Source organism: Anoplophora glabripennis, unplaced genomic scaffold (assembly GCF_000390285.2).
Source record: "Anoplophora glabripennis isolate ALB-LARVAE unplaced genomic scaffold, Agla_2.0 scaffold355, whole genome shotgun sequence".
In the NCBI taxonomy this organism is placed as follows: Eukaryota; Metazoa; Arthropoda; class Insecta; order Coleoptera; family Cerambycidae; genus Anoplophora; species Anoplophora glabripennis.
The window spans coordinates 236,053-263,660 of NW_019416457.1; the positions used below are offsets into that span (position 1 = coordinate 236,053).

The window sequence follows — 27,608 nt, forward strand, 5'->3', positions numbered from 1 at the left end:
GTAGGTAACACCATTGTAAAAAACTAAAATAAAGTGTCTTTTTGCGATTTTTTTTTTAATGCAAGGAAAAGTAAGAAAATAATAATATTCAAGGATTTTATCGACCGCGTCTTTAAGTGTTCAAAAAAAGATATTCGTTCATAAATAGTACAAAATGGCGCTATTCTCGCAAGGTAAGTTGAATTCGAGCCTGTATCCTCCTGCAGGTGTCTATGGGCTGCAGGCAGTCATTTCAGAGTAGTCCGAAGCACTTGGGAAAGAATTTGGAATCACAAGGAAACATCATTTGTACAAGCATAAAACTTTTTTACCCTTTTTCTGAAGGTTGAAATCAATAAAAAAATAGATTTTTTGAAAATTATAGTGGTCTTACCTCTTAAACATTTCAAATTTTTTAATCGATTTATTGGGCAAATAATTGGAAAATATAAAATAAGATTACCTAAGTCTATCGTGACTAGTAGTTTCAAATTTGCATAATGAATTGGCCATTTTATTGCAGTATGTAAAACGTGACAAATAATTTAATATGCAATTATAATATACGGGGAGGGCTCTTGAAAACGAACCAGAGCGAATAATACTCAGGAAAATGAATTTTCCAAGACAGGTTGAATAGGGAAGGAGAGTTAAGTGATACATCTTTTGAAAGGTATTCTAATTCTTTACACAACTGTGTTTTATTTCTTGAATTTACAATTAATTAATAAAAAAACCTACTTTTTACAAATTTATTTACAAATTGCTACATGTCAGCCAATTAAGTGTTCAAATTGATGATGTCCATACAGTAATATAAGTTTTGTAAAAAGCATTCATGCACATTTTCTAACATTTCTGGAGTAACTTGGTGGCATTCATTAATAATGGGTTGGCATAGATCTTGAAGGGAAGTAGGTTGAGAGAAATAAATTTTGGACTTTAAGAGACCCCACAAGAAAAAGTCCAAAGGAGACCAATCTGGCGATTGTGCAGGCCATTCTATGACACCTCTTCCCAATCTACTGATTTGCAAACCTACAATCAAGATACTGCTGAACAGCTAGGGCGTAGTATGGGGGAGCTTCATCCCGTTGGAAAAAGGACAAACAATATGGGCACCAAAAATTCCAACCCATACATATTTCCAGACATTGTGTATGACTCTCATAAAATACCCTTGGGTTAGAATCATTCCACCTACTTCCAAGTTACTCCAGAAATGTTACAAAATGTACGTGAATGCTTTTTACAAAACTTATTACTGTATCGAGGCTGGAGGTCATCAATTTGAATACTTAATTGGCTGACATGTGGCATTTGCAAATAAATTTGTAAAAAGTAGTTTTTTAACAACCTACCTATATCTCTGAAACTAATTGGTCAAATTCAAAAAATAAAAAAGCCCACCCTGTATGTAGATATCACAAAAATTATATTTAATCAATGTTTGTACTTGCAATTTTTAAATATTCAGTTTACAGTTCTTGAAAAAACTAATGTTTTCTCTTTATACCCTAACTTTTCTAATTATTTTCATTTAATAATCATAAATGTTTCCAATATAGTGTGTTACATGTATTTTAAACATTACTAATGGATTCCATGAGAGCACATTTTATTTCTATACAAATAATATTTTTTATGTGAAGAAACATTATAGTATACAAGTTTCACAATTTTTAAGCATGCAGTAAATGCTTTCCACTGAAAAAAAAAACTGGTATATATTTTTCAATTTCTATTTCTTAATTTGATGTGTACATAAATAGGTAATATGACAACGAGTAGTAACGTGACAATTGTTACTAGCTTATACAATGATAACAGTTATAACAAAACATGATATTTTTTATTATAATAATTATGATTCAGTAGTATAAAAAAATTAGTCACGCCTATGAAAAAAATTAAATAATATTTGTAAGAATGTTATCTATTTACAAAAAGTTAGTACAAAATTAAACGATTAACTAAAAACAAAACTTCCCAATCAATGGAACTTATTTCTTTGCTGTTAATAATTTAAATTTACTGATACAAATTTAATTACCATATTTATTCGGAATACATACCTATTAACTACATTATAAATCAAATAAAAACTTGTTCCTCATCCGACGTTGAAACATAAGTGCAGCTATCCGTGTCCATATCCATAACTTTCTTAACAGGTGTAACAGGATAACGAACAGGTCCCCTCCACTTTCTACTAAGCCCTAAACTGCGAGGTAGTGCTATAGGTGGTATAGTACATACTGACTCTCTCTCAGAATTCGTAGTAAACGGTTTGGCACTTCTGAAGTACCGCCTGTCCAGAGAATGAAAATTCGATAGATCCACATCACGTTTTGGTATCATTTCCACTATAACTGCTTTGTCTCGTTCCGCGGAATATAAATGACTGCAAGATTTCGAGAGGTTCTTACTTAAGCTGAAATTATCAGTGCATCTTTTTGTCAGCTTTCTTGTTGTAACATTTTCTCTTTCAGTTTCTATCTCATATCGGATATGTTTATGATATGGTACTTCTGAATTGTATTTTGTGGAAATGCCGTATTTGTGAAAATTGGAAATGTCATGACAACTCTCGGTTAAGTGTTTTTCGATGGGGCTGTCACTACATTTTGGATATGTTGGTCTTATCGAACTTACATTATTTGGATATGATATTTTATTATCATTAGCTTTATTGTTTCTGATATGGGGTTCTAGAATATGTGAAAAATTTCTTCTGTTATTAAAATTGGAATTATTAATCTTGCATCTAGCTGGCGTTATTCTAGACACTATAAAATCTACTTTACGACCGCTGTTTTTCAGCACATCTAGAGCTTGAACGTATTTCAAACCAAGTAACGACTGTCCGTCTACTGCCACAACTTGGTCTCCACTTACTATATTTCCTGACAGATGTGCAGGGCCACCTAGGATCACTGACTGGATGTATACGTTTCCATCTGATCCTTCCGTTATCTGCATGCCAAGGCTACCTTTCCTGTCTCTTTCAACGGTTACTGTATGCAAAATTCTCTCCTCCGTAAAAGACATGTTATTTAGTTTTTCTAGTAACGATTCACTTACTGATTCTTGGAAATCAGGTAAGAACTGCTGTGAGCAAGCTTTCAAAGTAGAATCTGTAAAAAAAAACATAATTAACATTACTTCATATTTTTAGAACACAAAAATGTTTATAACATAGACCGACTTGAGACCAAATGGGTTGTTTATGAGTTAGAGGATAAAGGGCCAAAGTCAGATGAGAAGTGTTGAAATAATACTGTATCAGAGTTTATGAGACAGATTATGCTTGAGCAGTCTATTGCACTGGTTAATTGTAATAAGTTATTACAAGTTGTTTCATTGTTGGTGATTAAAAAGTGGATTTGATAGACATGTAATATTTTACGTCAACACTATGTAGATTTTGCACTGAAAATTTAACTTTTATAAATCAAGTTCCTATGTTTGCAAATCATATGTTTTTCTACAAAAACATTATATATTTATTCTGCAAAAAAAAAATCAAATCAAATGTAAACTTACTAGTACTGAATTAATTTTGAGGGATTTATAATAGATGGCGTAACTTATGCTATGTCGCAATGGCTATGTTTGTAACCATATTCATGTCAAAGCAGTGATGGGAATAACCGAATTATTTCAATAACCGGCTACTGAGTATTTGAGTGATTTCAAAAACCGGATGATCATTCGAGTGATGATAACTTGAATTCTCGGGGTCCTTCGGGCGACGTTAGTGATTCTTCGTTAAATGGCTTGTTCACTTAGCGTTTACTGTTTGACATATACGATTCAATATTCAGTTAGAATTAGAATTATATGTTTTTTTAATAGGAACCAAATTAATTAGTAGTTTGCTTATACAGTTGATATATGTGACCTGGTTGTAAAAAATTGGTTCTTATCAAGTATGTAAAAAAAATATTAGATGTGGAGGTGACTCTTGAAACTTAAAATAGCATTTGCTTCGCATTTATTCATCAACATAATTTTATCAATTACCAAAGGGACAAATTTTAGTTAGGTACTTCCATGTTATTTTGTTTTTTTAAGAAATTAAATGTTATATTTTTTTGTTAATATTTTTTGTTCAACGTTCACAGTCTATTTTTATAAATTTCTATCTTTAAAATACAAAAAATTATGTTTATCTATTTTTTGAATTTTATTTATAGTAGAAAATTTATTTCTTATAAAAATTCACCCTTTTTTTATTTTCCAAATGGCGAATTAAATACGTAAATAAATATCTACAATTGGTTACAATCATAAGTTCCGTATATACCGTATCACTCGGGTATTATAGTTATGGGTTATCTATACTTTCTATCCTACATGTCGCTCGTCACATGTTCATTGTAGTGGGTAGTTGACAGACTACTCACATTGCACACATAAGAAAAAATAAAAACTAGTTTTTCATTTCCGATAACGGAATTATTCAGGTTATTTCAATAATCGGATAATAGGTTATTTTTCACTCAAGTAATCCCAACACTATGTCAAAGCTCAATCATTAGGCTTTAGTTTTTATTATGTGTCATTTTGCTGAAGTATAAACAACACATTTTTTTCTCAGCTCCGAAGATGTTGAATTATGAGACAACAAAACATCATTTGCGGGAAGTTTTACTTTTCCTGTTTAATTCAAAGAAGAGTGCTGTTGAAAGTCTTTGAGTGCTGTTGGAAACTTATAAACCTAGTTCGTCAATAAAAACGTGTGAATATTGGTTTAAATGTTTTAGAAGTGGTGATTTTCAATACAATTAACAAATAACGTTCTCGTCAACCAAAAAAGTTCAAAGATGAGAAATTGAAAGCATTACTTGATTCATGTTAAATGCAAGGTGAACTTGCTGAATTACTGAATGTAAGGAAATTGCCATATGAATTAAACATGTTGAACAGTCATTTTTCACGTGTGAATAATTATTACTTCAATGGCAAAAAAGAAAGTGTTTTTTCCATTGTATCGTCACTGATAAGGAAAAATAGATAGGCTATGATAATCTTAAACATAAAAAATTGTAGAGTTGGACTGGTCATCAATATCAATGTCAAGACCAATTCACGGTTTGAAGCTCATGTTCTGTATTTGGTGGGACCAGCATGGTGTTGGGTACTACGAGCTGCTTCAAAACAATGAAACCATTACTGATCAATGCTACCGAACATAATTGATGCACTTGGACCATGTATTGAAGAAAAACAGCTACAATTTGAGCAAAGATATAATAGAGTCATTTTTCAACATGGCAATGCTTGACCACATGTTATGCTCATGCCATATTCACCAGATATTGCTCCATGGGACTACTACTTCTTTAGATCCATATGGAACACAGACTGGATAAGCAGCACATCCAATCTGAAGAAGATATAAAAAATTGGATCGATTGGTGGATAGCATCAAAAGACGAGTGTTTTTTTGACGTGGAATCCGTACGTTGCCAGAAAGATGGGGAAAATAGTTGGTAGCAATGGACAATACTATGAAAAATAATAATGTATACAATTTTTCACAACAAAGTCTTGAATTTACAAAAAAAATCCCTCAATATTAATTCATAGTCCTAGATAAAGTACTAATTCAATTTTTTTTATTATAATAGTAATTATGCATTCCATACATATGTAATGTTTCTTACATTACATAATTAAGTAGTATTATATAGATTTTGCACTTCGAATTCAGCTTCCTGTCAAACCTATTTCACACATTTGCAATTAATTTGAACCTTTTCAAAACCAATTCACATTGGTAGATTCATTTACAGCCTTTATATTGGCTTAACATTCTCATACCCTTCAAAATAAAGAAGTTTGTTTATTTTGTTCGTTGTTGATATGATTACAGTGTAGGTAATATTTTTGTTGGGGGCTGGTTTTTTTCCTTGATTGTTTGGATACTGGTTATTTCAAATAAACTTCAATATACCACATTAGGTAAAACATATAATGATCCCTTATTTGTATGTCCCATAATATATTCTTTAATATACAGATGGATAAATGTTAAATATATCCATAAGTTATTTTTTTTGTATCTTTAGTAAATGTTGTTACAATGTGCAGTTGATGACATCCATACATTTTTATATCTCACATGGATCTATCGATTCATTCGATTCATAAATATATATATGATGTCTATAGACATTCATTTTTGTTATCCAAATGGATATATTCTAAGTAAGGTGTTGTCGTTTCATAAATAAAATTAATATCCCAAATATGGTCATCTATACGATGTACATATGTATTTCTGTTAACTTAAATGGACATACTTAAATTAAACACCTATAAAGCTCTTTCTTGTAATTCAAATGCATATTCGACCTAAGTAAATTTATAAGACATTGTTTTCTGTAGTTTTAATGGACATCCTTATTATGCATATTCATAAGGTGCTGTTATTTTGTTAATAAAATCTATAAATTAAACAACCTTTATGATTATTATTCAAATCCGTCGAAGATAAAAATTAATAAACACTAAATTTTTAGAGATATGAAAGCAACAATCACTGTCATATTTACAGTTAAGTAAAAAGATTTTTAGATTAAAAGTTAAGGTGAAAAAGTCTCTTTTTTGACTTGGAAGTAGTGTATGGATGATCAATGACTTATCATTATTGTTCTGTCTTATTTATTAGCTTATCAGCGTATTAGAAAAGTTAATGTATAAAGGGTGATTCACAACTTATCCAAAAAAATTTGGGAATAGATGCAGAGTCAATATTGTAAAAAAAATTGCAGTCCTTATAGTTTCCGAGAAAAAAATTATTGAAGCGACTCCGAATACCGAAATGAAACAGTAGTTATATAGTCCTTCCGAAGTCAGTTGAATATGCAAAAAACGTCTGGTAATAAAATTTAATGAGTTTCATAGGCGTCCCTAAAAAATTTTTCTGCTGAAGATAAAAAATTATAATAATTTGTATATAATGTGTAGACAATTTCTATTATATGTTCATTTGGCCAACAACATATTTTAATTATTTATGTCATCAAACAATTTTATTATATTGGTGGTAAATTTTCTGTTCCATTTCAAAATGCCATGTTGTGATAATATTAGTAAACAAAATATCCCTCTTATTTCTCCCCTTCGCAATTGTAATATGAATGATCGATAGAAGGTGCCTATAATAAATTAAAATAGACTGATTCACACCAAATTCCGCACTGCTGCACTGCACTGCTGGACAATTTATGAACCACTTGTCACCTGCTGTGATTTATTGCCTAGAAACCCAATACAACTGTGCTCGTTTTCCTTTGGCCACGCTCGCATTCTTCAACTGAACGTATACATTTCTATCATCTCCACGTTTAGTTCGACCAGACCTGTTTATGGGTATGGCTAATTAAATATGGGAACAAGTTTTTCAAATATTTCAATGCTGAGTTGCTGCTTAGCGACCGAGCCTGGTACGTATCTTGAAATTATTGGTTCTTCAATTGACTTTGGAAAAACTATAACATCAGGTACCTATGTCAAATTAGGGGACCGCCTAGCCGGGTGTCTTGGCCGGCGGATTTCGATCTGTCGAGGCAAGCATCACGGACGAAGGCTGGAATTTGGATGGGTGACCTAAGGCAGGCTCGGGGACGTGGCTGTGCCAGCCTACCAGAGACCTGGGTCGCCCAACATTTGCCGCATGCATGTGGTCCCCGATAAATGGTAATGAGAACAGAGCAAAGAAAATCTCTGTAACTCAAGACCATGCTATCATACATAAACTGTACGAGACTTTACCACCAAGCCACCCGTGTAGTAAATAGGATGGTTTGAAGAAAAGTACTCGAGTAATGAAGGAGGGTGTACAAGGGGCCTAATAAGGCCTAAGTGCAGTGGTGAAAAAACCATTCCACCACGCTCCGACATACATACATACAAACCTATAATAACAATAACAGCAAAAGCAGTTGAATTTGCTGATATAAAATAGGTGCTATAAAATTCTATTTATTCCTTTCCTTGCAAAATTCTTTCAAGTTTTTATCACACCATCGTGCCGGTTGCATTATACAATGTCAGTATTTACAGTGGACCAGTTTCCAGTGCCGTGCAAAAGTGCATTTTTAAATCATTTTCAAACTGCCCCTTTTGATTTTTTCCTTACAAAATTGTATTTGGAAGAGTCCCCTGTATACCCAAATTTTTTTTTGGATAAGTTCTGAATCACCCTGTATATATTCAGACATAATTAAACATTTAAATTAAAAATTTAATTCATTAATGCAATAAAGCATATGATTTTGAAAACTATTTTTTGATGACATATCTAGCAAGTTAGAACGTTACTAACTTAATCTAAATACATAAAGATAACAAATAATACACTGAAAACTTACCTAAAATATAAGCTTCATTTGGTGTGCATTCTCTAGTAGGGGATCTTGATATAGAAGTAGAACTGCAATGCAATGAGACAGACTGCAAAGACATTTCTTCTAAGTATTCATTACTGGCCGCATTCACAGCTTCCATAGATCTGGATACTCTTGGTCCCACTTTATTAAAAGCTCTCATTCCCATTTTTACACCTCTTCGTTTCTCTACGGTATTTATAGGAGGAAGCCCTGATAAAAAACTACTATCTAATATTAATCCCTTGTGAGGTTTCTGCCCAGGGTTTTCATTCTCCTTATTTTGATAGTCCTCATTTATAACATCTTCTAAATCACCAAAATCATTGACACTCTTTGTGCGTCTAAAATTATTGTCATCTTTTGTTGTCTTTCCACTCGATCTAGAAGATGCTCGAAAATCAATTTGGAATTCTGTTTCGGCATTAACAGTTCCATTGCTACAAGTATAATTTGACTTTTTTATGCTATTAGACATCATGTAGGTTGGGTTGGTGAGACCTTCTAATTTGCATAACGAGTTTGTTTCATTTTTCATGTCCTTTAAAGGGATTCCGAACTGCTGCGACAGGCTCTGGAGAGATGTATATTCTGTCCGTAAACGCAGAAAAAACTGGTGATGTAGAGATGCTAATCGAAAGGTAAAATAACTCCTGAAATATATACATTAAACTTCAGTTTGCAAAAGGTAATCAAAATATGCAAATTAGTGTCTAAATATTTATTAGATCAAAATGATACACAGAGAATCCACAAAATGAAATTTTAAAACTTCCAATTTGTTAAGAAAACTGTGTACATAGGGAGAGAGGTGTAATTAAATAAATAAATAATTAACTTTAACTTAATTAACTTAATAAAAAGTATTATTAAAAGTATTAACAAAAAGTATTATTAAAACTTCGAGTGTCAAGAATTGTACAGGGTGTGCAGGAAATGGTGGGCAATCTCCTGGATTTGGATAGTATTCGCAAAGATGACATCACAACTTTATATTTTTTATACTCACCCTGTAGAGTTATTAGCTCTTAAAGTTAAAAGATGAAAATTGATTTTTGTTATAACTTTTTTATTTTTCATTGATTTTTTATAATTTTATTGGGTAAAAGTTGTGTTATTTGAAGTAGTTGATATATTCAGTTTACTGATAGCTACTTTGGAGGCCAGGAGGCACAGTGCTCTCGGCAGTATTGAACCTTAAAAAAATATATAGGCATTTAAAACTTTTCTTGACATTTTTAAGATTTCCATATTATTTTAAGTGAAAAAGGTGTATACTTACTTGTTTGATATCAAATACAATGAACAATTTTCGAGATAACCAGGCTTAATGATAAAGATAATTTTTGACATATAAGAATAATTATAAGAAAACAAAAATTATGCTAAATAAAGAACCACTTTTTATTGCTATTAATAGATATATCGGAAATATATTTCTCGTATATCATACCCATTTATCTTAAAAACGGTGCATTTTTTACGTAAATTTTTTTTAGGGTCGAAGCTGCTGAGGGTGTTTTGCTCCCAGACACCTAAAGTACCTAGCTATCAGTATATTGAATACATTAATAGAAATAACTTCAAATAATATAGCTTTAATCCAAAAAGTAATACAAATTTAATAAGAAAGAAGAAATGCTATAGTTGTTACGATGTCAATTGGAACCTGTAAATCTTAAAGCACAGGACCGTATGCACTTCTCCTGAAATTTCTTCTTATGCTTTGGCCATGGTGTGTCTCGTAATTTATATTCGAATAGCAATTCGGCGAGTCCGGTATTGGTAAACTAATCCGCCTGATGTAGAATTGACGGCGTCGCGCTAGTCATCAAAGCAAACCTGTATTGGTCCACTAGATCGTAAATAATTTTTTGTATGGTACACGGGTTCACTTAGCTTTGCCGCTTTGCCAGTGCCGTGCTGAGCATTGCTTGGCGGGGTATGTACGTATTATTTATTAGTTGATATTATTATTTGTTCATATCGTAACCAGTAAAGGGTAATAGTTATTAAAATAAATGTTATATGTAATTATCTAGTAATTTAGCGTGGCTCTCTGGAGACTCTTTGAAGCGGAGGATAACGAAATAACTCGGGAAAATCCCCAAATAGTGGAACCGGTTTTTGTCGAAATTATCGAAACAAACTCAGAGTTTAAAAACAAAAATTTACACGTAAAAAGTCAACGTATTATATATATGAATGTTTGAAAATTGAAAATAGTGAACAATGTGATAAAAAAGTTAGGAAATGGATTAACGAATTAACTAAGATATACAAAAAGGCCAATTTATCGCGTAATTAAATTGATCACGGTACAAAGAGGAAACGGAAAAATATAAAATTAAATTGACGATTTTACCAGATGTAATATAAAGAAAATAAAGTTCCTACTTTAAACATGATTTGAGATAAATTAAGCGATTATCCTGATTATAATTATATATCTTTAGATATTTTACGACATGCTTTATTATAATGCGATTTTAAGTATAAAAAACTTGACAATTGTATGGTAATTATATGGTAATATAGCTCGGAATATAGTATATCTAGACTAAAATTTTTCTGGACGTCTATGGATTCCGTAGAATTTATGAGTTAAATGTTTTTATGCGATTCCAATTGAGATCGTATCAACTATACAATGAAAAATGCCAACTCTCAGCTTCAAGAGCTAATAACTCAAAAAAAAATCATATATCAATTTGTGGTGAACCCTACCCATATCCGAGAGATTGCCAACTATTTTTTGGGCACCCTGTATATTTCACTCTCTTTGCCTGTAGTTACATTTGATTAATATTCGATTTCTCTTCCAAGTTCAATGATGTGTCATACACCTATTCTTGTTTAATAATGTTTCGAATTGAAAAAGTCATCATTAGTGTTATTTCTCTTTACGGATGTGTTGGTTCTTGCAATTTTTTTATAAGTCCGTATTAAAATTCTTTCACAAAATTAACAAAAAATAAAAAAATTACAATATTTTAAGATACTATAACTCATCATAATCTACAATATTAGCTTTTATTCTAACATACACTTTTGCTAAGATGCTACTTTTCATTTTTTTAGGATTTATGGAAGTTTCTGTAATAACAATAAAAATAATCATAAATATCCGCAACAAAAAAACTTTTTGGAATATTGAGTATTTAAGTACTAAGTTCATATTCAGAACCTTTAATAAATTAAGAAAAAAAGATAACAGAAACTCACAACTTATATTAGGCTCAAGACTTCAAGACTGGATAAAGTTACAAACATTACTGAAATAAAAAATATGCCATTACTCCAACACATCTTACAAATTTCATGCTAGTACATAACATGGATTCATCAACGAGGCGTAACGTTAGCAATACTGTTAAGCTTTGAACCTTTTTTTATTTCCTGTTTGTTATTTATGAAGTATTTAAATTAAAAAAAAATGTAAATACGCTAGTATTTACATTTTTACATTTTACATTTTACAAGTAGATATAGTACTAAAATTCATCGTTGGGCTTGGAAGAGAATAAGGCTATCCAATGGCTAGAAAAAATCAATTCAAATTTTAGTCCAATATAAACAATATTTGTATTTTATATTATTATTATTACTATTATTGTTATGAATTATGAAGAATGTCCCAGAAATAAGTTCCAAAATTTTAACCACATATTTAATTTATCAAAAGCAACGGCTTTTGTCTAATAAAAGTTGATTCGAAAACCTCTAAGCTATACTTTTTTCATATTTCTGGTTTGAGTTAAACATGTGGTTAAAATTTTGGCAATTATTTCTGAGACACCTTGTATGTAATACCTACTTTTTATAATCCATCTTTAATTTATACTTTTTCAACTTTGAAGCATGATGCAAATTACTATGCGGTAACACGCACAAATAATGTTTGCTATAACACAACGTCTGTATACTCCTCCATTCGAACATTTCATACAATTGAGGCCCAAAATGACTTGTAGTTTGACCACGTTCATATAAATTGATTCCTTGAGAACTTATGTACAACCAAACGTCTTTATGATTATCTTTTAATACCTAATAAATATATAGTAGATAATATAGATTTTGATGGAGAAAATTGTCAAAAACTCACCCAAGTAGCCGTATAGAAATGTCCCCCGTAATGCGGTAGTGATTGTGCAAATGTAATGAAGTCTTGTTCAGCCTTTTCTGGATCTAAACCCTTTTTTGATATGTGTGCCTTAATAAGTTCTTGTCTTAATCGTTTTGAGTCTTCTATTACACACGACATTGTTTCTGGGACGTAATGCTCCAGAAGGAAATAGTCCCTTGTTCCATGTTCCTAGAATTCAGTATATAATTTTAGACTTAAAATGAATAACCAAAGTGATCTAGATGGTAAGAGATTTCTGAAATTTAAATTTATTTTGGTCACTTCTTGCAGTTATTATAGAAACATCAGGAATACATAACAAAAAAAATGCTTACCCTTTCACTATAATCTCCGAATTCAGCTTGAAGTGCCAGGCCATTAAGTTCTATTATTTGCGTAAAAGAGCAAGGTAGTTGGTGTTCTAAAATCGATCTCCTGAGTTGCAGATATAACAAGTGTCTTGCTTGGGATCCGCGTATTCCTCTTAAGCTCGGCAGGAAAAATCTGACTCTCATAAATAAAGTGAGAGTAACACACTGGGCGTTACCCGGTTGGAATGCCTTACAAATTCTTGTGTCCGACGGAAGGAAAACGAAGTCACCGGCGATTAGCGCTGACAGACCTAGCATGAAGTTTTCCTCTATATGTTCCTTTTGAATTATCATCTGGAAATATTATGTTGATTAGTATATGAAAATTATCTTCAATGTGTACACAATAACTATCAATCATTAAGTATACGCGAAATTTTCGAAATGTAGGTATCGTTTAACTTTTTTTTTGCGATCCACATAATTGTATACTATGCATACGCAAATACGTCAAAAATCTGCAAATAAACCTGAAACAGGGACATCAGTTGCATACTAATAAAGCTAAGTTTCTTCATAAAATCCATCACAATTCTTGTGACCATATTGCAATCAATCTTGAACTAAATCAAATGATCACTTAAATAATTTCCGTACGTTAAACATTATTTTTCACGAAAAAAAAACAATATTAATTTTATATTTTTCTTCTTTTATTGGATATCAACTTTTTTTGATAAACAAATCTCAACGTCATGAGAAATATAAAGTGGTTTTATTAAGAAAGCGTAACCGCAAGGCAAATTTTTTCATAGAAGGCAAAGGAAAAGTAATCAAAACAAAACTTAAGTGAAATGTGTTTAAAGAGTTGGCAAATAAAATCCTTCTGCAAAAAAGTTTGAAATGCTGTATACAGAGTGTATTTTGGGATTGATTCTTAATTTTAACAGTTCTACGATCCGTCAAAGGTTAGACATGATGAACAATTACTAGAACCATTGATTTATTGATAAGGGGGCGGAGGGGGTTGGGTAGGTTGTGGAAAATTTAAAATATCAGAATCTACTTTTAGATGATAATAAAGGGTGTCCCAAAATTCACGCAAGAAGTGAGTTTGATAGAAAATACAGGTTTTTAATTAAAAATTGTAATTTTTTTTATTGATTCATAAAGTATACAGTACAGGGTTATGTATGAAATAGCATATCCGGTAAATGGCCTTCACAGTTTTGCTGATATACACCCGCTCTTTTGTCGAAATATTCCATGGACGTTTTGCATAAATGCTGTTGTATTCCGTTGATACAGCGCACAATTTCCTCCTCCAAGGCGTGGGTAGTCATGGGCTTGTTGGCATAAACCTGAGACTTCAATAAAAACCCAAAGAAAAAAGTCCAACTGCGTTAAATCGCAACATCTGTTCCGATTATCAAAACGGGAAATTACAAGACCAGGATTGAGTCAATTGAACTTTGTAAGCATGACAATACAAAACTTTCGAGAGAATACGCTGTAGAGACCTTCTCGAAATGTCCAATTCTTGACCACGGTGCTGAATTGATATTCCTGGACTCTCAGCAACACTCTCACGAACTGCTTCGATGTTTTGTGTCGAATGACTTGTTGAAGGACGACCAGAGTGTTTAAGATGACTATTCGATTCAGTCTCTCTAAATTTTTCAATAAATCTCTGCACAGCTCATGAAGTTAAATTATTATTCCGACCATATTTTGTACGAAAATTGCGAACAGTAGCTGCTAAACCTTCAATATTTTAAAAATATTGCTTAACAATGAAAACGCGTTGTTCTTTCGTGTATCGTTCCATTTTTAATAACCCTGAATTATCAGCCGTCAAACTGTCTTTTTTTTTTCGTTGGTAACACTTTGCCGCACAAATGGCCAAAAAATTATATTTTGCATGAATTTTGGGACACCTGATAAAACACACATAGATTAGTTAATTAGACTATGGAAAGAATAATGATTTCGTGCTACCATAAGTAAATAATACTTAGTTCCTATAGATGTATTAAGCCACCCTGTGAATATAAAGAAAAATCGAAAATGCTAACGATTCTGAACACCTTTACATACATTTCAAACTCTTCAGATACAGTGTGTTAAAATTTCCTAGAAGTTCGATGCCACTAAATATTTGAGAAATATCGATGTATTTGATTACAATTTCATTTTTAATAAAAAAAGTCCGAAAAACTACATTTCCGGGTTACAAAAAAATAAAGGCTTTATTTTTAGAAATACAATTTTAATGTGTTTTAGTAATAATTAGACATAGTCCGATGGGGTAATCCTTGGTTGAAAATATGATGATTGCACCTAAAACACCTAGATAAAATGTATTAAAATTATGTTTACTCATTACCTAGATATATCTAATGTTTAATAATTGTTTTATCATATTCGGCAGAAAGTTTAGGTACTTTAGGAAACATTCTATGGTAAAAAATAGTTTTTCGTATTTACCAGAGGCTCGCGCCAGGGACAGAGGAATAAAATAGAAACTTAAAAAAATGTATTGGTTTTTAATAAAACTGGCAAAACTGACTATTTTGCCATAACTTGGGCGAGTTCTTGACCATAATATGCAAAAGATTTCATGTAAGTATCCCCAGACGTGGAAGCCTAGTGAACTTCGAAGTGGCCATAGAAATTCGTTTCTTCGAAAAATTTAACGATGATCATTGATAATTTATGCACTTGAAAATGAGACAAATCGCTCTGTTCTTCGACTAAGTGACAGTCACTATATATTCGTCAAAAAGTGTAGATTGAAGGAACTCCAAATATGAGTTGCTTTTCAAATTTACAGGTAGTCCATAAGGGTTTAACAAGCTATCTCCAAAAATACTGCAAGGATGAACATTTTATTCTGACATTAATCTACATATTTGGAAGGATTAGGGTGCGTTTATGTTGGAACTGCTATAAACGATAAGAGCAGCGACACTAGCGAAGCAAAAAAAATTATTTCATTATTTTATATGCAGGTGTTTATATTGGAGCGACGCGTTGAGACACGCTTGGCAGCCGAGTAACAATAAGAGCGGCGCTAATTGTTTTATTCATTTTCTTTGCTTTTACATTAAGTGTGGTCGGCATGGATATCAACAGTTTAATAAGTGAAATATCTGTTAGGACCCCTTTGTGGGAACAAAAAAATAACAATCACCACAATAGGTTTGTTTTGGATAAATTGTGGGATGAAATTCTCCAAAATATGTACCTTATTGAATTTAAAAGATGTGCAGAGAATTTGCGTTTTTATATGCTGTTTTAATAATAACATATTTAACTGCACTTGAAGCTAGAAGTGTTTCTTCTTCAGAATCATTCATTTCAAAAAAATATTATGCAAAACCATACTTATCGTATCAACTTCAACGTCACCTGTTACATGGGTGTTGCACAATACTGAAAACGTAATATTGACAGTTGGTGGAAGGAAGCACAAAAACAAGCGCTTAGGTGGGGAATTCTGGAAGGAAGACTAGATAATGGAAGTGAGGATAGAGCAGAGTGAAAAGTAAGACGATCGGTGTATGGTGAAAATATATAAGTAGTGAAAAATTAAAAGTGTTTAACCGGTATTAGTTAGAAGGTAATTATTCTTTAAGTACTTTGTTGTTAATTATTCTATGTAATCTTATGATTGTGATGATTCTAGATGTTTCATGCTAATAATTCTGTGTATGTTTAGCCTTCATTGTTTTATGCTCAGGGGCATATATTTTTCGAAGGTAAAATTGTTACAATTATTATTAAAGATTGCTCATTATTTATTACATGTTAAAATANTATATAATCTTATGATTGTGATGATTCTAGATGTTTCATGCTAATAATTCTGTGTATGTTTAGCCTTCATTGTTTTATGCTCAGGGGCATATATTTTTCGAAGGTAAAATTGTTACAATTATTATTAAAGATTGCTCATTATTTATTACATGTTAAAATATGTATATATTGTTGCGACTGCCCGGATATTGCAATAACAATTCCTTTGTTTCACATTTAACTTGTTTTATCATGATTACGTTGTTCGAAAAACAATTAATAAAACGTTTCTTGTGCTCACTTTATATCATACGCCTATAAGAGTCTTGTTGAATTTACTAACATTTTCGCCCTTGAGGCACGAATCTGAAAAAAAAAAGAATAATTAAATACAAAAAAAGAATTGCTAAAACAGATCTTCCGAAATCTCAACTATAGCTGGATTGCCTCCCGTATGGGACTCCAGTACTTTCCGGCCCTGCCGGCTAACTAACACCAAACCTCTTCAGTTTTACTTGGAAGTGTGTATGTCTAATTCGAGTGAGGTGACGTTTAGTGACACATTAAATGAGTTGGGCGTTAATTATCATTAGCAAAGGATATTAATTTATGCCTTTTGTTAGCGGTTGTTTTGTATTCATATTTGGGTAGTTAGAGCAACGATCGTGGGTTTCTATGCCATGCTCTTTCCCCACAGGAGCTCTAGGTGAGCCTGGCCACTCTCATTTTATGTTAAATTGTTGTTAATGTTTTTGTTGTTTATTCTATTTGTCACATGTTTAATTTAAAGACTGTCGTACGTAAATAATAAAGTTAGGTGTATTTACTCTGCTTTTGTTTTATATAATTAAACCATACATCCCCTCTACAAAGTTAGTAGCCAGCGCCTTCCAGTCAATTTAAAAATAGATGTATACAACGTAGGTATACCTTATGACGATCACATATTTCTGGCCACAATTACGTTTATATTTTTTTCGATCGAACCCGGGATTGTTATACTACAATATTTGCAATTCCTTTTCACTGACTTCACGTCTACTACAAAGCAGAGATCGTCACTATTGTTGAAGCTTCACTATAAACGGCATATCATAAAAATTAAATTTGCGCCGCTCTCATCACTGCTCTTATCGTTTATCGCAGCTCCAATCTAAACGCAACCTTATTTAGTTGGCATAATTGTTAATAAACCACCCCGTATACATACATCAAAAATAAAAAAAGAACTGAAGAAGAAAATATTTTATTTTCGGAAATAAACTGGGAAAATAAAATTCAAAGTGTTTGCACCAATATTTTTTTATTCCTTTTATTTTTGATGGTGATACTGTAATTAAAATTATATTTAAACAATAAAAAAACACATACTTTTTTTCTAACGAACGAACGAATTAATTTTCGATATATTAAACTAAGTGAAAAGCTAATTTAGAATAAAAAAAATAACTCGAAAATGTGAATTTATTTTTACTTAATTAAGTCACTAGTCCGAATTTCATAGATGGAACATCTTTCGAGATTTTTTCATAAATGCAATATTTTTTGCGAAACTGAACACCCTGTGTTTTGTAGAACTAAGCTGCTCACAGCTTGATTAAATTCATCTTGCCCACGAGCTTCAGATACGCGCTGGCAAAGTTGCCAGATTAGCACCGGAGCTCATTATCTGTATGAACGCCTAACGGTAAACTTTGGTATGTACAATAGTGCACAGAAGATAACTGCCCCACAATTAAGGTGCCCTGTCTTTGTCACTTCTATTGCATACATTTTCTGTTAAAAAATAGTATTAGTAGTATCTGTTAATTTTTTTGAACGGTAAATAAAATGCAAATGAACAAAAATATGCGAGGGGAAGGGGGAAAGAGGAATTTTTATTTTAAAAATGAATGTAATAAAAATCATTTAGTCGCTACGCAAAAAAGAACTAAAATTCGATTATGATAGTATTAAAAGCCTTTATAAACATGTACCAAGGGCAACGCACCTCGCTCCTAAATAGGCGGTGCGAAATTAAGCATTCCACGGCAGTCGAAGGGCGTGTTTCGGTCGACGGCTTATTTGTTATCTGGATAAAAGGCATATTTTAACAAAATTGTCGATATTATACCCTCGCAACAGCGGCCACGTTACATAATGAAGATGTAGAAATGTCTTGAGAAATAATAAATAATGAAAAATATCCCTCGTAGTCTCTTTCTGTACCCACCAAACACTTAGTTACACTGGTTGCACAAAATAAATCCTACTAACATCAATATATTTAATATTTAAGGAGGTAAAAGTATGAACCAAAATAAGCAGAAAAGTCGCAATAAACATGGGTCCGCAAAGTAACGGTTGCGGAGATATGGAATGTTTTATGTTTTTTAGCTCCTTTTTTTATTTTGCAAAAACGTTGTGTATTTTCTTATAATAGTTGGTTGATGTTTAGTGAAATAAACTGTACGTATTTGAGAGTTGTTCTCAATGCACAAGTTTTCTTTCGCTATGGCTGGTTACTCTAACGCAAAATTAACAGACATGCATTTCATGTATGGTCGTGCTAATGGGAACGCCACCGAAGCGCGACGTCTTTATGTTGACGCTTATCCAAATCGCCAGATTCCTTCACAACGCATGTTTGGAAGAATTCACCAAAGATTGCGTGATACCGGTTCTTTGAACAAACAGTGCCATTTATCCGGACGACCAAGGTCGGTATCCACTCCTAGAGCAGAAGAAGAAATTCTAGCATTGGTAGAGCAGAATCCAGGTACGAGTGTGCGGAGAATATCAGCCGAGGTAGGAATTAGTGGTCCTCTTGTTTGGAGAATCCTTCACGAGCAACTGTTTTATCCATACCATGTACAACGAGTACAGGCCTTAAATCCAATAAATGATCATCAAGCACGTTTGATTTTTTGCCGCTGGTTTCTACGTCATGATGCTGAAGACCCTCGTTTTCTTGCAAACATTCTTTTTACTGATGAGGCCGGGTTCACAAGAAATGGAGTGTTTAATTTTCACAATATGCATATTTGGGCCGACGAAAATCCTCATGCTCTAATAGAATCTGGACATCAGGCACGTTTTTCATTAAACATTTGGATGGGTATTGTAGGTGACAGGTTTCTAGGTCCTGTTGTTTTATCAAACCGATTAACAGGCGCTGCTTACCTCAACTTTCTGCAGAACACACTGTATGAGTTTTTGGAAGACATTCCTTTGAATCAGAGGCAACAAATGTGGTTCCAGCATGATGGTGCTCCAGCTCATTTTTCCATGGCCGTTAGAGAGCATTTACACCAAACTTTTCCACATAGATGGGTAGGAAGGGCCGGACCTGTTTTATGGCCTCCAAGATCGCCTGATCTGAACCCTCTAGATTTCTTTGTTTGGGGATATTTGAGGACATTAGTGTATGGTACTCCTGTAAATAGCCTGGAAGAGCTGCAGCTACGGATTAATCAAAAGTGTCAAGAAATCCAAACCAAGGAGGGTGTTTTCGAAAGAGTTCGAATATCGTTGAGATGAAGATGTCGTGCCTGCTTGGAAATGGACGGAGGGCACTTTGAACATCTTCTGTAACTTTGTTTTTTGTTTGTTAAAAGCTCCCTTTGTCGGTTTATTTCTAATAAAATAAAATGTTTGAAAAACGAATAGTGGTCCATATCTCCACAACCGTTACTTTGCGGACCCATGTTTATTTATTTTACACTCTTTTTTTAACACCGTGTATATGTTACAGAGTGGGCCAAATTCGATGGGAATTTAAGCTCAGAAACAATTAAAAGATAAATTGAGCGCCTACTTCTAGAGCTCAATTTAATCAAAATCAACTATACAAATCAGATATTTGATAAACGAGTATTCATCTATTTAAGAGGCAATATTTATTTTTGCTGTGTTCTTATGGATTATTAACAGAAACTATTCGAACTTCATTTGTTTTTTTACTTATTATGTTAATGACTTGTACACTTACAAATCAGAATACCTTGTATGATAAACAACAATAATATTCCTATGGGCATGGAAATTATTTTGATGAAAATTTAACTTTTCAATTCAATCAAATTTTGAAAAGATATCTATCTTCTATTCGAATTTGAACAAATTTCGTTAAACTTTATTTAGACAAAAATTTCTGGTTACTTTTTCAATTTCAATACATTTCGGTATCTCAAATAGGTTTGAATGTTTGTTTATAAATTAGAATCGATGTGTTTTATTAAAAATTTAATTACTGTTCTTAATAAAAAAAAACTGTTCTAATCTTATAAACTGCCTTATGGTCGATTTGTCGAAATATTGCGTCGTAGAAAGACGCCATAACGAATAAGTTTACTCGCGAAACCTCACGATGTCTAAAGAAGTCTTTATAAGTCTGGTACATTCAGTAAGGACAGTGATTCACGTAAAATTGTTCGTCTTGGAATCTATATGTTTCTGCAATGGAACTGTTTCGACTCCAAATGATTTACAAAAAAGTTTTACCTATATAGCTATTAGAAGCTTTGAATATTCAAACATCACAATCATATTTGACACCAGTTATCGTCTCCTACATTTTAGTTATAAGAAGCAAGTGAGTTACCCTGTATAAAGTAATTCATTACAACAGTCTGGTATTATATGTTTATTAACAAAGATATATTATAAAGGAATAAACTAATGCAAAAACTTAAAAGGTCAAAAGAATTTCCAAAATTTTTCCGTGATTTTTTACACTATTTACGTGAAAAATGGTCGTATCGCGAATAAAAAAGAATTTTGAGGCTCTTGAGAAAAAAATTTCGAATTTTTTTTTTGTTTTTTTGGAAAACCTTCCGGACATTGAAGGAAACAAAATCCAATTGTTTCCACTTAAAACCAGTTTTTTAAGTGATTACAGACTGCACAAAAATTAATTAGAAATTTGTCTCAAAAAAACGTACGAATCGGGGTCGAAATCTGGTTTGGGTCATCAACTTTAATTTTAATTTAATTAAAAGTTGATGAACAGAAGCATAGGATGGAAAAGCAGAATCGTGCTGGAAACAAATGGATTTTTTTAAGCTCAAAAAACGTGACCCTTCAATTTTTTTCAAAAGTTTGACTGTTTGAAACAAAGAAATGGTTCCACAGATCGAGATGAAACTTCACAGGGTTCTTCTGGATATGGATATATCGAACTATAAAAGTCATGCTTAACATTAGTCATTTCGTGAACATTTCTAATTTACCAGTCAATTTTCTAAAAAACTATAAATTACCCTTTATTCATGTTTTTTAAAATTCGTGTGAAAGACGAAAAAAAAATTAGTTCCGAAAAGTTGCGGCAGCATGTTAGAGGAAATTTATTACATTTTTCGAAACTGCCCTTCAATTCTCTGTACGACCATTTGTCGCCGAGATATCGATGATTGAACACAAAAGGATCCTTTTCCATTAAAAATTCGATATTTCGATGAAAAATAGTTGTATCAAAATTAAAAACAAAAAACTGAAGCTGAATAAACAAGGTATCCGGTCCATGCAATGGCTTAGCTGAAAAAAATTTCCCAAGCCCGTCAGAAAAAAAAAATTGCAAAATTTTTTTGTCGCGCTATTTCTTAGAATTGCATGACATCCGTAGCTCTAAAAAAAATTCGACAGTAAGATCTAAAAACTAGAATCTTAGAGCTTCAAAAATGCTTTTTCTTAATTCCCTATACGACCATTCTTTTACCTAAATACAGTCTGTAAAAAATTACGGAAAAATTTCGGAAATTTTTTTGACCCGTTAATTTTTTGTATTCGTTTATTAACTGTTCAAGAAAAGCCGTGCGCAAATTAGAAAAAAAAAATCAATAATTCTTGAGTTACTAATCCGAAATCACGTGTCACTTCCAATATTTCAATGATCTTAGATCTCTTAGCCAAAAAATTACAATTTCTTACTTGTTTCGTTTGGTAAGAGAACTCAGTCTAAGTTGCTTTACTTTAGAAATGAGGATGCAAAGATTTTTTTATAGATGAAAGAATTTTCAATGAGAAATCATTTCCTTAAATTTTTCGCACTTATTTGATTATACCCTGTATAGTGGCAGTATACTTAAAAGAAGAAAAAGTAAATCGCAATTTTATATACCGCCTGAGATCTAAACAAAGCGTGTAATATATACTGTTATAAATCACCTAGAAAACTCAAATATTTCCAAGACCTTTAAAAACAGAAAATTGCAACCACTAGGACCATATTTTTTATATAATGGTAGATGTTGATGGAACATAACTTCAACATCAAGATCACACTGATAAATTGTAAAAGAAAAAAAAAATGGGGACAAAAGGAAACGTTAGTGAAGAATCCATAAAAAATGTTTATGTGCCTATCAAATATTTTTCCATTGAACTTTTATAAAAGTTGTCATGTATTCTACGAAGGTGATAATCAACGTTTGTTTACTCAATTGCATTTTACTTTATTTCATTAAATAAAATATGTAATTTACACAAAACAATGTCATGTTATTGCACAAGTAACAGCGTAAGATATAAAATACAAACTAATTTGAGCTGACATGCCACATACACAATCCGCCAACCAAATTATTTTAACCGAAAATAGTATCACTCCCAAATGAGAATGACGTTATTTTCAGTTAAATTGTTTCAGCTGATATTTCTATGAGAAACTAGTAACATCAATATGCTGTAATATTAGATACGGTATTCAAAACGTAATGTAATTTTATGGAAGAAAAAAGGTGTGTACACTTAAACATAAACTTAGTCCTTTAAATAAGTAGGGAGGTTTTATTTACAGAGATTGTTTTATATACAGTGCGTCCCAGAAGTAACGCAAAAATTTCGAATTTTATTTTGTGTTGCATTTTCACAATAACTCTAAAACACGTCAATTAGTATATACTATATACTCTATAGGAATTGTCGTTTTGGCGCGTTGCTTAAACCTTTTTGACGTTATGTTTCATAAACCTATGACGTCATCAACATTCCTTTTAAATAGCACTACTAAATTTTTTAAACATAAAATGATAGCCCTTTTGAAGGGAAATGCGTCGATATAGGATTTGGCCTACTTTACTTTGACAATTGCGAAAAAAAATAGACAAATGTATTACTCAATTTAATGTAAAGAATGCGAAAGAGTACAATAACTTAAGGATTTTTATTAAACAATTTTATGTGACTTAAAGAATATGTTTAAAGTGACCCCTGTTAACAAGCAATGGGTGAGTCCATGTTCGAATTCATCGGTGGTATTTTGAATTGCCTCTGGTAGTATCCGATCAATTTATTCTCTTATGCGCACTTTTAAGCCCTCGATGGTGTCCGGTCTATCAACGTAAACTCTGCTTTTTACTCGTAAATAGCCCCACAAGAAATAATCATAATACTTTCTTGTAATACGTTCAGTAAAAAAAAATAAAGGAGTAGAAAAATTTCCCAGTGATTTTTGAAAAGCTATAACTTCGAGAAATAATGGTCGCATAGAAAAAAAAATCTGAAGCTTGAAGATTCTAGTTTTGAAATCTTGAGATGAAAAATTTTTTTGAGCAATATCTCAGCACAATCAAAAGAAACAATGCAATGCAAAAATTTTCCAATTTTTTTTTTCAAAACCACATGGGCTCAAAACATTTTTTCTGTCTTAATCAATGCCAGGATCATTTAGTACGATTATTTCTCATTGAGATATCGGTTATTGAGTGAAAAGTCAATCGATATCTCATGAACTACAGCGGACGGAAGGTGGGTTTTTAAAACCTCTTCAAGGGCTATTTGGTATATAATATAATAAATAAATTATTGTTATACATACTTTTGTTATTGAAATTTGAGTTATTTTCTTATATATAAAATTGTTTAAAAATTATTATATATTTGATAGTAACAACTATTTTATTTACTACACTCAATTACATATTAAGTGTATTTCATAAAATTGTGCAGTAGGTGTTGTGCAAGACCCAACTTACACTGAAAAAGGGAACCTATTATTACACAGGATTATGTATTTTTTTATTTGTTTTCTATTAGCTCTCCACCCTGTGACCAAATTTCTATACCCTAATACTACAACCGACGGGCAGCTGCTTACCCAAGGACTATTCCCCCTCGGGCACCAATAAGGTTGTGGCTCCCGATTTTAGACTACTGCTCGTATCTTCGCCCTGTCTTTCTCCTGGTTGGTTGTCGAGCGGCTGACACCTGGATTGGACTTTATTATTAGCGGGGATGAGTCAGGCGGTTGTGAGAAATCAAACCTCACTTTGATTCAATACTAACTATATATTGAGTAATGTTCACAGTGACAGTCTGATCGCTGCCGCTCTGTCTAGGATAACGCTACAAACAAAAACAAAGAAAACGAACAAAAATACTACTTGGTACACTTACCAAAACTTCCGAAAGAGAACTGGTGTTAATCCACTGAGAAGCACGAAACAGAATGGCACCCACCATGCACTGTACACTCCGTCGCGGTCGCCACAACTTTACTAAAAATCAAATAAGAACCCAAAAATAAATCCCAATCGACTTGTAATTAACTCCCGACTTAGACCGTCGGATACCCGTGACTCTATAGTCCCCGGACTATTGCCTTGATTCCCGCTGATCGTCCCGAAACCCGACTTCTGACTGTTCCGAAACCCGACTTCTGACTGCCTGACTCGAAAAATATGGCCCAAAACAAGGCCTAGTGCCTGGCACTAGAAAATAAACTTCGATTCCCGGAGCCCCGCAACGACTTTGGACTCCCAGAGTCCTGAACGACTTTTTCGGATCCCGGATCCTCGCAACACTCTCTCGAATCCCGGAGACCCGCAACGACTCTGGACTCCCTGAGTCCTGAACGACTTTCGGATCCCAGATCCTCGCAATAACCTCTCGATTCCCGGAGCCCCGCAACGACTGACTGCCTGTTGTCTTCCAAAATCCTAAGCTCCCGATTTTCCAACGTTTTAACCCCGCCCTGTATTCTACAGCTCTCTAAAATCCTCCTATATTAAAACATGGTTGAATCGATCCCACTAATCAATTATTAAATTTTTCAATAACTTATTTCCCCTCAAGTATTTTTGTCTTCTACCATAAAAAAAGGGTGTGAACTATCTAAGTATACCATTGGCCATTACTAAAAAAAGGCGTAACTTTTCATTTCTGCAAACTGCACCTTTTTCTCCAAAGCCCCGAAAATTCCCAGGAACAGTTATCTTTTCTAAAACTGTTAAATTGACAGATTTCGAATGAGTCGTGTTAATGATAAAACTAATACCCAATATCCGGTGAAATAATGATAACTTTAGAAGTTTGTTTATTTTAAATAACGCCGACATACATTACAATGCCGCCTTTCACGCAATCTTCGTGAGAACGGCTTCTTTCTCAGTGAATTATACCATCGCTTGTTTCTAGCCCTTGGGTTAACTTAACTAGGTACCTATTATACAGTATGTCTCTATCTACTAGATTTGCGATTTACTACAGTGTTGTGATTGCAACACTTGTAACTTATAAAAACTTGCACTATATCAGCTATCAAAAACACATTTGAAGTTCATGAATTTGTAAAAATTTAATATTAGAAAAGTGGGGGTCTACTCAAAACAGAAAAAATTGGCACGTCGCGTACGAGACAAAAAAAGTTTGGGGACCTCTGCTCTAGATAATATGTATCATAGTAGTATAGCAGTGGGGCTACCAACTCACTTCAAGGTCACTCCAGGCTACCACTAGGCTGCCGCCATCCGGAGCTGGCACCAGGTCTCCAGCAGCAGCTCCAAGGTCACGCTGAAGAAGTGTCAGTGAGGTGCGGGGGTGGGGGATCTGGATTGCAGAAGAAGAAGCCGGGGTCCGTCATCGGCAATGACCAGGAGGTCAACATCGAGGAGCGTGACGTCAGAGGCGGCACCAGGTGCGTACATGAGCATCGGCGGGGGGCAGCGGGGTGCAGGTGCAGAATGCAGAAGAAGAAGCCGGGGTCCGTCATCGGCAATGACCACCAGGAGGTCGGCATCGAGGAGCGTGACGTCAGAGGCGGCACCAGGTGCATGCATGAGCAGCGGCGGGGGGCAGCGGGGTGCAGGCGCGTGGGGCGGCAGCGGGGTACCGGCGTGTGGGGGTAGCAGCGCGATGCCGGCGTACGGTGAGGCAGCGGGATGCCTGCGTCATAGGGGGGAGCAGGCGGCCGGATACGGCCTACGATGCTGGAAGCCGGCAGCGGGCTGCGGGGGGCGGCGGCGGCAGCGGTGACGGCCTCTTGGTATCAATCTTTTTGTTATAAGGTAGAAAATATAAGAAACTAGAGCGCGCGCGTGGGTTTAAGATAACAACAATATGATGATGTAACTTTCCTGAAATGTGGACACAGCTGTGTATGACTAATATCAGATAAGATGTTAATATAAACAAAAGTGGAGGCTTCAGATAAAAATCGACTAAAAGTACTCATGGTAAAAACCTCTACAATAAAAAATAGCTGTTATCATTTTTTCAAATAATTCAAATGTAAAATCCATTTAAAACGCCTTTCGGTGGACACCCTGTATATGCATACTCTAATAATAGCATAAACTAACCTTTCCCAACTGATATTTTATACGTAAATATTCGATTGTCGGCGTAATATTATTTTATGTGATAATAACTATATGATCAAAATTTGTTTACTTTATAGTCACGTTCTCATATGAAGCCGGAGAAATATGTTTGTGTACATTAAAAAATAAAACTTTTATGCATCTAAGAGAGTATCAAAGCAAACGCTAAAACCAAACAACCCATATATGTTGATTCGACAGGGGATTTATTTTTTTAAATAATATTTTAGTCATGAGTACTTTTAGTCGATTTTTTATCTGAAGCCTCCGCTTTGTTTATATTAAAACATCTTATCTGGTATTAGTCATACGCACAGCTGTGGCCACATTCCAGGAAAAGTTACATCAGCATCATGTTATTATCTTAATCCAACGCGCTCGTTTCTTATATTTTCTACCTTATAACAAAAAGATT

At 33.3% G+C, this 27,608-nt stretch overlaps 1 protein-coding gene across 1 annotated transcript in view; it reads right to left on the minus strand.

The window, feature by feature from the left end:
- Positions 1–1,853: 1,853 nt before the first annotated feature.
- The window catches only part of LOC108906965, a 238,826-nt gene continuing 213,071 nt past the window's right edge, over positions 1,854–27,608 (minus strand). The window contains exons 7-11 of the mRNA XM_018710424.1: positions 12,843–13,172; positions 12,487–12,696; positions 12,196–12,428; positions 8,364–9,031; positions 1,854–3,116 (exon numbers count right to left, since the gene is read on the minus strand). Of these exons, the coding sequence (XP_018565940.1) occupies positions 2,074–3,116; positions 8,364–9,031; positions 12,196–12,428; positions 12,487–12,696; positions 12,843–13,172 (2,484 nt within the window). The 3' untranslated portion in view covers positions 1,854–2,073. The remainder of the gene's footprint in view (positions 3,117–8,363; positions 9,032–12,195; positions 12,429–12,486; positions 12,697–12,842; positions 13,173–27,608) is intronic.